Source organism: Tasmannia lanceolata, unplaced genomic scaffold (assembly GCF_043159265.1).
Source record: "Tasmannia lanceolata isolate RefF3 unplaced genomic scaffold, GAP_Taslan_0.1 ptg000023l, whole genome shotgun sequence".
NCBI lineage: Eukaryota > Viridiplantae > Streptophyta > Magnoliopsida > Canellales > Winteraceae > Tasmannia > Tasmannia lanceolata.
Genome location: NW_027518700.1, coordinates 11,989,786 through 12,002,977, shown reverse-complemented (window position 1 = coordinate 12,002,977; position 13,192 = coordinate 11,989,786). Strand labels below are relative to the sequence as shown.

The 13,192-nt window shown below is 40.2% G+C and overlaps 1 protein-coding gene across 1 annotated transcript; it reads left to right on the top strand.

Moving 5' to 3' along the window:
• Nucleotides 1–11,567: 11,567 nt before the first annotated feature.
• Nucleotides 11,568–12,795, top strand: LOC143855783 (uncharacterized). The gene is made up of 2 exons (XM_077365850.1): nt 11,568–12,667; nt 12,759–12,795. The coding sequence occupies exons 1-2, from the start codon at nt 11,568–11,570 to the stop codon at nt 12,793–12,795; spliced, it is 1,137 nt and encodes a 378-aa protein (XP_077221965.1).
• The last annotated feature ends 397 nt before the right edge of the window (nt 12,796–13,192 follow it).

The window sequence follows — 13,192 nt, the reverse complement described above, 5'->3', positions numbered from 1 at the left end:
ATCCACACTCAGCGTCGGGTTCGAATCGCGTAAGCCCCATTATGCCAGTTGTCCTCATACCTTGATTAACTCTGGAAAAATGAGTAATGGCCGATGATTACCCACCTATGAGATCATTTTTTTTACCGGTTATTACAAACAGCATATTTCTTGCGAAAGTGATAAATGTTAATAATTGATCACTGTGCTATGTGCCTCGAGGCTGGAGAGTCTGTCGATCACTTGCTCTTGCATTGTAGAGTGACAAAGGAGTTGTGGTGCAGGCTCCTAAGGAGATTTGGCTTGTGATGGGTATTTCCATCCAATCTTATTGCCCTTCTGGATAGTTAGTCGATTGTCCCTTGGAGGAAGAAAGGAAATATTTTGGTCTACGACAATACAAGGTCTATGAACCCTAAGTTAATAGTATCACAAAGGTTTGAGATCTTCTCAATTATGTTAGCAGAACCGAAAGGTAATTCTCACCCTTCCCATTCCATTTGATAACATTAAGGAAGTATCCCTCCATTTTGATTGGTACAGAAAAAACAGGATGCTTTGAGTGTCAACACCTCTACTTCATTAGAGCCCTCAATCCCCAATGGCTCAAAAAGCACAGGTCTAACATCTCTTTGTGATCTCTCATTACCCCAAAAGTCCATTTTGGAGCCACATTACCTAAAGAAGACCGATCAAAGTTATGTTTGAGATGGATCCCCGGTGTGGCTTCCCACACCTCTACAACCTTCGTTTGGCTTCCTCTACTAACAACAACTTTCAGTTACTTAGATTATGTGACCTTTTACTTATCAGCAACAAGAAAAGTGTTATGGAAAAGGCATAAGCATAAATAGCCAATGGAAAATCAGACATTAATCGCCGACGACAATCCAAGGTCTATAAACCCTCTCGCTGGCAAGCAAATTAGTTAATGAATTTGTCTACCAATGAATGTGGAAAAGTGAATTGTACCAGAAAAGGTCTGAATTCTTCTCAGTTATGTTAGCAAGCCCCAAAGGTAATTCTTGCCCTTCCCATTCCATCTGATAACACCAAGGAAGTATCCCTCCATTTTGATTGGTACAGAAAAAACAAGATGAACAAGCATTGATCCTCAAGGAATCAAAATCACAAGTCTAACATCTCGTGATCTCTAACTACCCCACAAATCTATCTTGGAGGCAGATTACCTAAAGAACACCAATCAAAGTTAGGCTTCATATGAACCCTCGGTGTCGCTGCCCACCTATCTATTACCTTCAATTGTCATCCTCTACTAACAACAATTTTACTTTTACACCATATAGCCACGTATAGATTGTTCGTCAGTACCTAACATACACATGTCTGTCCTAACCTCAAGAAGTCATGGATTTGAAGTCGGGATCTATTTTACATAAGACACAACTCAGGAATTCAATAAAAACTGCATGTAACTGAATCCATCCATTCAATTTGAGTATTTCAATAAAACCCAAAACCATCAATAAACACTCAGTAATACAACGAAGCAATTCCTAAAGCCTAGATATGGGATTACATAATAGAGCTCTCACTATAAAGAAACCAATCAACAAAACCCCAAATAGCAGAGTGAATTGGTTCAGGGTTTGCTCTAATGTCATCATGTTATTCCTCCAACACTGCCACACAATCCCGCCTATAAAATTCCTACTAACAAAAACCCATTAACCCTAAATCAACAAATTCAAAAAAAATAAATAAAGACAAATTGATAAAATATAATTCAGAGAAGTACAAAATGAAGCAGAGAAATTGGAATTTTAACATTAAATAATAGAGCTCAATATATTGAAATCAATCGACAAAATCCCAAATAGCAGAGTTAATTATTTTAGGGTTTGCTCAGATGCCATCATGTTATTAATAAAAAATACCACGCATCCCGCCTATAAAATTCCTACTAACAAAAACCCCATTAACTCTAAATCAGCAAATTCAATAAAAATAATAAAAAAGACAAATTGATAAAATATAAGTCGGAGAACTAAATGAAGAGCTCTCAATAATACAGCTCTCAATATATTGAAACCAATCCACAAAACTCTACATAGCAGAGTTGATTATTTTAGGGTTTGCTCAAATGCCAACATGTTATTCCCCCAAAACAACCACGCAATCCTGCCTATAAAATTCCTACTAACAAAAACCCTATTGACCCTAAATCAGCAAATTAAAAAAAAAAGACAAATTGATAAAATATAAGTCGAAGAACTAAATGAAGAGCTCTCAATAATACAGCTCTCAATAGATTAATACAGCTCTCAATAGATTGAAACCAATCCACAAAACCCTAAATAACAGAATTAATTATTTTAGGGTTTGCACAAATGCAATCATATTATTTCTCCAAAACTACCACGCAATCCCGCCTATAAAACTCCTACTAACAAAAACCCCACTAACCCTAAATCATCAAAATTCAAAAATAAAACAAAGACAAATCAATAAAATAGAATCCAAACAGGCCCTAAATAAAGCGTAGAAATTCTACTTTTAACTTACCAGGAGAAAACCCTCGGCCATAATCGAAAAATCCACCGCTGCTACGTTTTTGGCTGGCCATCTATTATGGGCATTTAAGTGGTTTTAGTTATGTGGTTATGTGTTATGTGTTTTAGGTTGTGGATGTAGTTATCTCCCATGTGTTGTGTAAGTGGGTTAGTGGGGTGTTTATCTAAAACTACCTTTATGATTGGATTTAAGTTTTGTATTTCAATGAATTGGGAAGAAGAAGATAATTTGACAGCACAAAGGAGACTTTGTTCTAGGAGAGTCATGGTTCCTCTCAAATCGAGCCATTAGGAGGTCCGGTTGCCTCGAATCAACCTCTCTCCCCCTCATTTCTATTTTCTATTTTGTTTATTTGTGTTACGGCCAATTAGGCACGTAACAAATTGGTATCAGAGCAGCAGGATCCGACGCTATGGAGAAGAAAATCGAAGGAGCAATGGATCCGTGGGATGAGATGATAAGAGAAATCAAAAGACACCTAACTTCCATGAATGCTACGTTCAACATGATGGCACTCTCACTTGGTGTGAAGATAGAAGAGCCCCTATGTTTGAAGAAGTTGAATTAAGAATTCAATAAGAGTATTGTTGAGAATGTTGTGTGACGAAAAAGAAAAGAAGAAACAGAAAGAGGGGAGGAAGGAAGAAGTGAGAAATAAAGCAGATAAAAGAAATGGCGAAGAAGACACAAAAGAGAGGTCATTGCCAAAGAGTCCACCGTTCATCTTCCCCTCAATATGTCCAACGTAATCGAAAAGATTCTCACCCACGGCCATTCGTGCATTATCATCTAAATCATTCCAAGAAAATGCACCGAAAGATCTTTAATGAGCGATACGTTGAGATCTGTTGGATGATTGAGTTATTTCAACCATTGATGATGCCCACTAAGATTTGGGACCCACGTAGAATAACATATTTTCTCCATCAAGTCAACCTCGTGGACAAGGTTGTTTCTAAGGGGGGTGGAATGTTATGGGCATTTAAGTGGTTTTAGTTATGTGGTTATGTGTTATGTGTTTTAGGTTGTGGATGTAGTTATCTCCTATGTGTTGTGTAAGTGGGTTAGTGGGGTGTTTATCTAAAACTACCTTTATGATTGTATTTCAATGAATTGGGAAGAAGAAGATAATTTGACAGCACAAAGGAGACTTTGTGCTAGGAGAGTCATGGTTCCTCTCGAATCGAGCCATTAGGTGGTCCGGTTGCCTCGAATCAACCTCTCTCCCCCTCATTTCTATTTTGTTTATTTATGTTACGGCCAATTAGGCATGTAACACCATCGGCATCATCTGGGCCCCACCAGACATACGGCGAAACCCGGGCCCACTAGGTGGGAAATTCTGAGAACTATTGAAGGGGTTATTAGTACCGTCCGAGAAACCACTTCGAGGATTATTAGGGTTTCTGTGGTGCAAATTAAAGGGAGGGTTATCGAATGAACGAGAATGGGAATTTGGATTCCCAAAGCGATCTCCTCTATGTCTACCATCTTTGCAAGTTTTTTTTTGTTCAGATCGAAACCCTAGAAAATGGAGGGATTTGTTGGGGGAGGGTAATGTATGTGTGAAGTGGTCGCGTTGCGTGTGGGGTAGGAGATATTAGGAACATAGGACGTGGTGGGTCCGTAATGGATAACCGTTGATTAAGAGGCTGTTTGGATACGTGGATTTTAGAATCAAGGTTTTAGTTTGAAAGAAAAGCAATCCAAATTTGGACGGCCGGATTTTACAATGGAAATAGGTTGCGGATGAAGGATTTAGGTAATAAATCCAGGTTTTAAAAATCCCTTCGCCATCTTGAGATTTCTAAAACCTGGAAACATGGGACCATCTTCTACTTTCTCGCTTAGGGCTATCAATGGACCCAGACTGTCCGATGGACAGTTCGAAGCTGAACCTTAATAAACGGGATCTAGGCACATGAGAAGGGTGCATAGAGATCCTCTTCATAGAGTCCGAGAAATTTTGGATCGCGATCAAGACATGGCAAAAAGATCCGATGGATAGTCACAATCCGAAATCCATCTACTAAAATACCCTCAAAATATTTCTATATATTAATACTTAAAGGAGGGGTTGTTTCATACAAATGAACTAAATATTACTTACCTTACAACCTTCCACTTCCCCCCTTTTGCAGGCATCGTTTTCCCTTACTATCCCCAGTCGGTTTTTCTTCCTGTAAACTTGCCACTCGCCTTCGATAAGGATTAATTACTCAAAAGTTTTATCATAGCACACCCTTGAACATTGGAGTTATTTTCAACAATAAATCCTATTCTTCATCAAAATCATGGGTTATTATTAGATATAATGACTAATTCTTTTCTGAATGGAGGAAGTTGTGGAGTTCATTTCAAATGAAGTAGGCTGAGATTTTTTGTTGTTTTGTAAGGAGGACCTACTAGGACACTCCGATGGATGATCTGATTTGAAACGGATCGTGACCGGGACACAAGAAGTAGGATCCGAAGAACACTCTGAATCCGATCCAACCGATAAGGATTTGAATGGATCGTGACTAAGACATAGGTGGATCCGATCCGAAGTGGATCCGTTAACACCCCTACTCTCGCTCGACGGAAAGAAGGCGAGAAATCAAAAAACGACAGACGGTCTCCTTCTCTCTCTCATCCAGGATTTTGAGGAAATCCAAGATTCTAAAATCCACGCATCCAAACGGCGCATGAATATTGTGTTAAAAATGCCACAAATTTATTATATTAATTGGATGATCAGTTTTCGCCTATAGAATGGTTGTTTTTACCCCCTTTTTTGCTTTAAACTTTAATTGATCAATGGATTTTTGGGTATATAAGTGATTTATATACCAAGGATTGAAAACCTTGCTTTGTAAGGATCCAAGATTTTGTATGTCAATTTGCATCTTACTCTGAGCTTGGTCCCTTTCCACCCAATTTTGACGAACACATTCTTCCCACCAAATCATGAGGGTTATTGTTATTCCATAACGATTCAGCTCCCGAACCTGCAAGCTTCTACACTGAAAAGACAGGTCGATGCTAATTCATGGAGTCAATAGGGAAGGTAAAAAGGCAAGATTTGTTAAAGGCCAGATAGGTTGTATGGGGTTGGACGAGCTTCCGGAGAAAGAGCAAGGAGCTTACTTACCTAAGAGCTAAAGGGGCAAGGTTGGTAACGAAGAATATACAACTTGAGCTTGTCTTCTTGACAAGCCTACTTTCCTTTGTTCAATCAGGCTTGTTCGCTTTTCAGGGCCTGGTTACTGCTAATTATCACAACGAGGCTTGTATAATAAGTTTCAAATGCTCTTCTTCCAATTTTTTATTCCTCCTCCTTTGTTGCTCTTTCCAAACGCTACAGTCAGGGGATGAAAATGACAATAACTAGTACCGATTGATGGGAGATTGGTACGATAGAAGGTATGGCCATATTCAAGATTCAAAGGGTACACGACTAGTCTGGTTTTTCAATCGTTCCTTATCAATCGAATAGACTACCCATATGTTTCCTAGGAGCAACTACAAAAATGTGTTTTTTTCCATTTCGAAGGAATGGAAAGACAGATGGTTCCTCGCTTTTATTCAATTATGTATTAATAACCACTTTGATGGAGAAGTATAGCATCATTCAAGTAAATACAGATTGAAATCATATAAACATGAGCTTGTGATATATCTACACCGAATTCCGGACCAGTTAATGCAAGAACTATAACTAAAGGATATGATCTCCTATAACATAAAAAAGATCATTCATACATAGCATAGTCCAAGCGGACCCACTTAAAATCTTTACTGAACTATGACCGGATTTAGAAACATGGTTTTATTCCAAAGAAAGAAGGGGACTAATTTGACTAGTACATTATTTCTTTGGCTAATTTTGCTGTGTGATTAATTGGGCCCATTTCTTTGGCTCAGACATCAGCCTTTGTGTGCATGTTACAAAAGCGGGTCCGATTGGACTATTACAAGAGGACAAGAATGACAAGGAAGACGCAGTGAGTGAGAAAGAGGTACACCCAAAGAAGAAAACACGGTGCTACATTGCCACTTTTATGCCAGAGTCCATGAATGCTGTGACTACTACAACGTATTCCACTGAAGAACGTTACCTACATGCATCATGTACTTATGCAGAGTATGTACTCTGAACAATATCAATATTCATGTGTATGTACTTTACTCTAAACAACATTTCTTATGAAGTTACTCTCTTAGGCCCTATTCGTTTTAGATTGCCACAACCGATAGCAAACCCAAAACCGATTCCTCGGGTCAAAATTACAGTTAATTTTGGGTCCAATAATAGGTTTAGGGCCTTAGCCTTTTATATCACTTGATTTTTGCATTAAGAATAAGAAAATAGAAAGGCAACTAATATTGGCACTACCATGTTTTATTAATTGCACAAACTCATCTCATGTTCTCCTTTCTAAGGACTTTTTTGGAATTGCAACAACTATTTAATTAATAAAAGACAAGCAGAGTATGTGCAATTATGAAAATATGGTAGTGCCAATATCAGTAGCCAATATAAATTATCAGCATAGGAACCAAGCTAGTTCCTGCTTTACATAATAAGAAATAAAAGATAATAAATTTATGAGGAAAGTGTTCCTTATTTGAGCAATAGCTCAAAACCGCATGTGGCCCCACATTTTTGGGGGGATCCAATGCCTTCGTTTGGAAGGCCCTTCCATGGATAGGGTGTGTACCAAAATCAGCCCTCCAGGATCATCCTAACCCTGCCATTTGTGGAGGGAAAAAATGGGCAGAATAGAGACTTTACAAATAAAGCTCGAGGATTGGTACTCTATTGCTGTCATTTCATATGATATGGTTACAATTATCTACGTTCGCAGTGTGCTTAGGATGTAGCACCGTCTATGTTCCCAGTGTGCTTATGATATCTAGCACCGGGCGGGTTGTTAGCTAGTGTGTATCATCTTACGAGAATACAGTATGGGGTGGATCAACCCGAAGAGGTTTGCATAAAAGTATTTGCCCCAAAGATGTATGAATAAAAGTATTTGCCCCAAGAGGAATGCTAGAATCCGTCTGTTTTCTGGATTTGGAAAAGTGCTGATTTTCAAGAATGGGAATCTTCTGATATGTTGGGAATCTCTTATGAAAGTCATCCATGCTTGAAATGTATCTTGATGCCTGAAAGTTGGATAGGCTGGTCCCTACATAAGGATTATCTGATCATACATGGCTGATTTTTGGTACACACCCTATCCATGGAAGGGCCTTCCAAATGAATGCTTTGGATCTCCAAAAATGTGGGGCCTCATGTGTGTATTTGGGGATGTGATGATTAGATGAGTTCAATTGTGAATAGGTATAATCTGGATCAAAGGATTACGCAAAATGCATTTCAACCGTCACAACTCAAAGAGGTGCAATCTGGACAAGTTCACCACCAGGATGCGTAAGCCAGACCATAGGTTGACGATAGATCGCAACTCAACAATCATTAGACGAGTTAATCGTATCAATTATCAGTGCATCATATATCAGTTAAGAAGAAATGGAAACATAACCATCTTAGACTATCCCAAGTGAATTGCATACTAAACCATGGCCCTAGTTCTATTTCCACAGACTGCCTCCAACACCACCAATTTGGCCGAAAACACTGGTAGCAGGCTTATCCGAATGTCCTAGATATCATATGCTAATGAAAATAATATAGCCAACTAAGTCAAACATCAAACACGCAAAAATAAGATCAATAAGGTTGCAAGTAGTAATTTCAACTGATAATCATACCAGGAGAAAAGTACGGAATGCGGGCCGATGTTTTGTGAAAATACGGATCACGGGCACCTTTTGAAACAAGTACCAAAAAAGGGCTAAGCTTCAAAATCGGGTGGGAAAAAGACACCAATACCCTTTTGACACCAAGATGACTCCTCTTAATTTGCGCTCCGTGGTGCACCTCAATCATTCTCTTTGAATGTAGCTTTTTCAGTAAAAAAGTACACTTCTTCAGGGGAAAATGGCGCTGCATTTAATGCACATCTCGTCCGCATTAATGCATGGCGCGGTGATGTGCTGCACAATCCACGTCGAAGAAGGTAGAATGGAAAACGCTGGCGTACAGATTTAGACGCCGGCGTCCATAACTAAACGCCTGCATCTATATGTAAGTCGCCGGCGTTTTTAGTAAAAAAAGGTGGCATTTTCGACGTAGACGCCGGCGTATTTTTCAGTAAAAAAGTACACTTCTTCGGGAAAAAATGGCGCTGCAATTAATGCACATCTCGTCCTTATTAATGCATGGCGTGGCGACGTGCTGCACAATCCACGTCGTACAAAGTAGAAGGGAAAACACCGGCGTACAGATGTAGACGCTGGCGTCCATAACTAAACGCCGGCGTGTATATGTAAGTCGCTGGCGTTTTTAGTAAAAATGCCGGTGTTTTCGACGTAGATGTCGGCGTACCTATACAAGACGCCGACGTCTATGTAGGGACACTGGCGGTAGTATGACAGAAAACATGTCCAGAAAAGGTACAAGAGTGCCAAATTTGAAAACTTTTACACTGATGTGAAGCATGGGAAACAAAAGCACATCTCCTTAGACTTACAAGTCTTTCACAAGAAGATATTTGCAATGTAGTGATGGATAAAACTAGGTAAGAGGGGTAGTTGAAGAAGCTCTCCTTGAAGTTTGTCTGCGATCAAGGATGATCTCCATCCCAGTGAGTTAGAAGGTATTTGAACTAAGTTCTCTTTCAAAGTCTGTAGAATGTCTGTTTGAAGCTCTCTTTTATGTATCAACAGTAACATTAAGGGTTTAAGTCACACAGTTCTTTACACATCACTGGCATATTTGTTGTTGTTAGTTATTCCTGTGTTTTCTCCCAACCTGGGTTAAGAAGATGTGGATCCGTATAAGTACATTCTTTACGATATCCATGACGATCAGGACCTCTCTGCGGTTATGAGAATGTTTGACATGCAAGGGTTGAATGCTGTCATTATATATATATATATATATATATATATATATATATATATAGAGAGAGAGAGAGAGAGAGAGAGAGAGAGAGAAACTGTTGGTGAGCTTAAGCTCACCAAACTTATGGTGAGCTAGCTTGCCCAATCACATGGGGGCCCACTTTTTTAGGATGATCCAAACCATTAATTTGAAAGTCCCTTACATAGATGGGGGGTGTACCAAAAATCAGCTCCATAGGATCATCCTAACCCCTCCATTTGTGGAGGACAAAAATGGACAGACACAAATCTGCCCCATTTTTGTCCTCCACAAATGGAGGGGTTAGGATGATCCTATGGAGCTGATTTTTGGTACACCCCCTATCTATGATAAGGCCTTGCAAATGAATGGTTTGGATCACTCCCCAAAATGTGGGACCCATGTGATTGGGCAAGCTAGCTCATCATAAGTTTGGTGAGCTTAAGCTCACCAACAGTTTCCTCATATATAAACTGGCGTGGCTGCAAGCCATGCAGACACCCCTATATGTGTGAAGGAGAAGACTCATCAGGCAGTGTATCATATACGCAACAATAATGTGAGAGAGGAGACCTATAAGCTATTGCATCCTGTACGCAGCAATAATGTGACAGATGAGACCTATAAGCCATCACATCCTGTACGCATCTATAATGTGCAAGAGGAGACTTATAAGCCAGCGTATCCTGTATGCAACAATAATCTACAAGAGGAGACTTACTGGCCAGATCATCCGGTGGAAGAGGATACTTATACCGTACGCAGCAATAATATACAAGAGGAGACTTATCGGCCAGGTTATCCTGTGGAAAAAGATACTTATACTGTGCGCTGCACCAATGTCTATCATGTGCACTGCAGCTGCTCCAATGTGCAAGACGATACTTCTCCTACAGTCTGTAATGTAAGCTGCAGCTATTTGAAATGAAGTCGTAATCTTCCAGAGGATAGTAATCCGCTGCCCGATGCCTCTCTCCCCGATTCAAGCAGTCCCATTCTCCCAATTTTTTATGCATGTGATGATGCTGCAAGGTGAAATATCACTATTCATTGTAATTTCTATTTTTGTAGGTATCATCTTAGGAATGGAATCTCTCTCTCTCTCATCACGATGTTTTATAGGTTTTTACTATAGGTTTGATTTGAATGAAGATGTCGAGGAGGAGGTTCCTCCTATGGTTCCCGGTGCTAATTATAATCCAAACGGGGGTTGCAATTGACCTCGGTGATGACGACATGAACTACTTGTATGATATGGATTTTGAGGCGACCGACGGAGAGGACAATGGGACTGGGAATGAGGCCGGGAAAATGCTCAGTTATGTTACTCACCTCTACCCAATGATGACGGTTCCAACCCGAACGCATATGATGACAATGACATGGTTAACTACGAGCTTGGTGATGCATTTGGAAGTGAGGAACATGAATTGAAGGTTGGAGCCTTATTTCAAAGTCTCGCGACATTAAAAAAAGCAGTCACCCAGTATGCACTACGCTGGCACTTCTCATTCAGTGCTGTTGATAGCAACACGAAGAAGTATGCAGTTGTGTGCAAAACAAAAGAGTGCCACTGGAGAATAAGAGTAACATTGTGGAACGGTAATGCGAAGGTCAAAACATTCATGGACAAACATACTTGTACTCCTCAACTACTCGGACATGATCATCCCAAAGCCACATCGAATTGGGTAGCTAAGACTTGCATAGGTAAATTTGGTCGACCGATAGAAGCCAAAATTATTATTGACTACTTGAAGGCCGAATGGGGTATCACGCTGAGTTACCGAAAGGCACATGTTGAGAAGGAATTGATTGCTCAACATTTCTTTGGAAGTCATGAGGACTCTTACCGCCTACTACCGGCATATGCATTAGAGTTTTGCCGTGCAAACCCTGGCAGTGTGATGGAAGTTTACAGGTTATCTGAGCTATCTGGCGGAGATGATTCATTCGGCCGACTATTTTGGGCACTCAGTCTTTGTATTTGGGCTTGGAATAAATCACTCGACCAGTTATCACCGTCGATGGTACTCACCTACGGGGGAAGTATCCCGGTGTACTGTTGATTGCATGCGGGATGGATGGAAATAATGGGATAGTTCCCTTCACGTATGCTGTTGTTGAGAAAGAGGATATCGAGATGTGGGATTGGTTTCTGTGCCAGCTTCGTGTGAGAGTCTGTGAACCGCATCGGAGAAGGGGCATCACTTTTGTCTCCGACCGGCAGAAAGGGATAATACAAGCAGTCAATGATGTGTTCCCAGAATCATATCACTCCTACTGCCTTAGGCACATCCAAGCGAACATTAAGGAGCACTTTAAGGACGAATATGTGGAGGATCAATTCTGGAAGGCAGGAACTACCTTGAGAGAGGATATTTTTCGGACGACCATGGCCAATATAGAAGCAGCCAATAAAAATGCATATGAGTGGATATGCAAGATTGATAAGAAAAATTGGGCTGCTCTCTTCTTGAAGGGGAGGAGATTTAATATTTATACATCAAAAGCATGTGAGGCCTCAAATGCTGTCCTAAGGAATGCCAGAGAATATCCTATTGCCACACTAGTGGAGCACACGAGGCAAAAGGCGTCGGAATCATTTGCAAAATGTAGAGAAGCCAATAATCGTTGGAAAGGTCCTCTGACTTCGTACGCCGTTAAGTTCATCCAATCGGTTAGTGATGCGGGAAGGAGGATGAATGTTAGTGCTCTCGATTCGCTTCTCTTTCAGGTGTCCTCGAAGTTTCACCAAGACAGAGTTGACTTAGGAGAGAAAACCTGTTCATGTCATGCGTTCCAAACTTTCGGGATACCATGTGCTCATGCTATGGGAGCCATTGGTTTTAGAAAAGCTGATGCGTTCGACTTCACTGAGGAATGGTACTGGTCGGAAACTCTGTGTGATACGTATAGAGAAGTGATTGACACAACACTAGACAGGTTCCAGTGGCAACAACCTGGATCTAGATTGCTGCCCATCGATCGGCCAAAATTTGTAAGACTTCCTGGAAGGCTGAACAAAAAGAGAAAAGAATCAGCGTTTAGTTCTGGAGTATATAACAGATGTGGTAATTGCAATCAACTTGGCCACAACAAACGAAGGTGCGCTAATGATCTGATCAGGAGACTCGCAGTTGATGTTGACCGCCTCCTACATTCATGGCCTTTAGCTAGGTAAAATCTACACCAAGATTTTTTAAAAACAGTATAACTTAGTGTCGCTTGTAATCCAATAATGTGATACCCTTTGTCTGGTTGATTGCAGGTCAGAAATAGTTGGGCAACCGCCTTTCTATTCGTGAGTATGTACATAGAATACCCATTACATTGTTAGTTGTCTTCCTCCTAACTCATCCAAGAAACGCAATGAATTCTATCCACTTGGTAACTTCAGGATTCCCCACTTCGTAACTGGGTAAGTTTTAGTCAGAATTCCGGTGCCGTTCCCAGGTTCATCATGTGGTTCATCCTCGATGAAAATGGCTAACAGACACATGCGTAACGATGGCGTAACAATGGCGTAATGGGTTGATTTATTTCTTGGTCTTTGTTGCTGAAGTTTGTCTCTACTTAATGTGTCGGTGACTTATCCTATATATATATATATATATATATATATATATATATATATATATATATATATATATATATATATATAGAAAGCAGAATCCTATAACCGTAGTGATGCCACGTGGCACC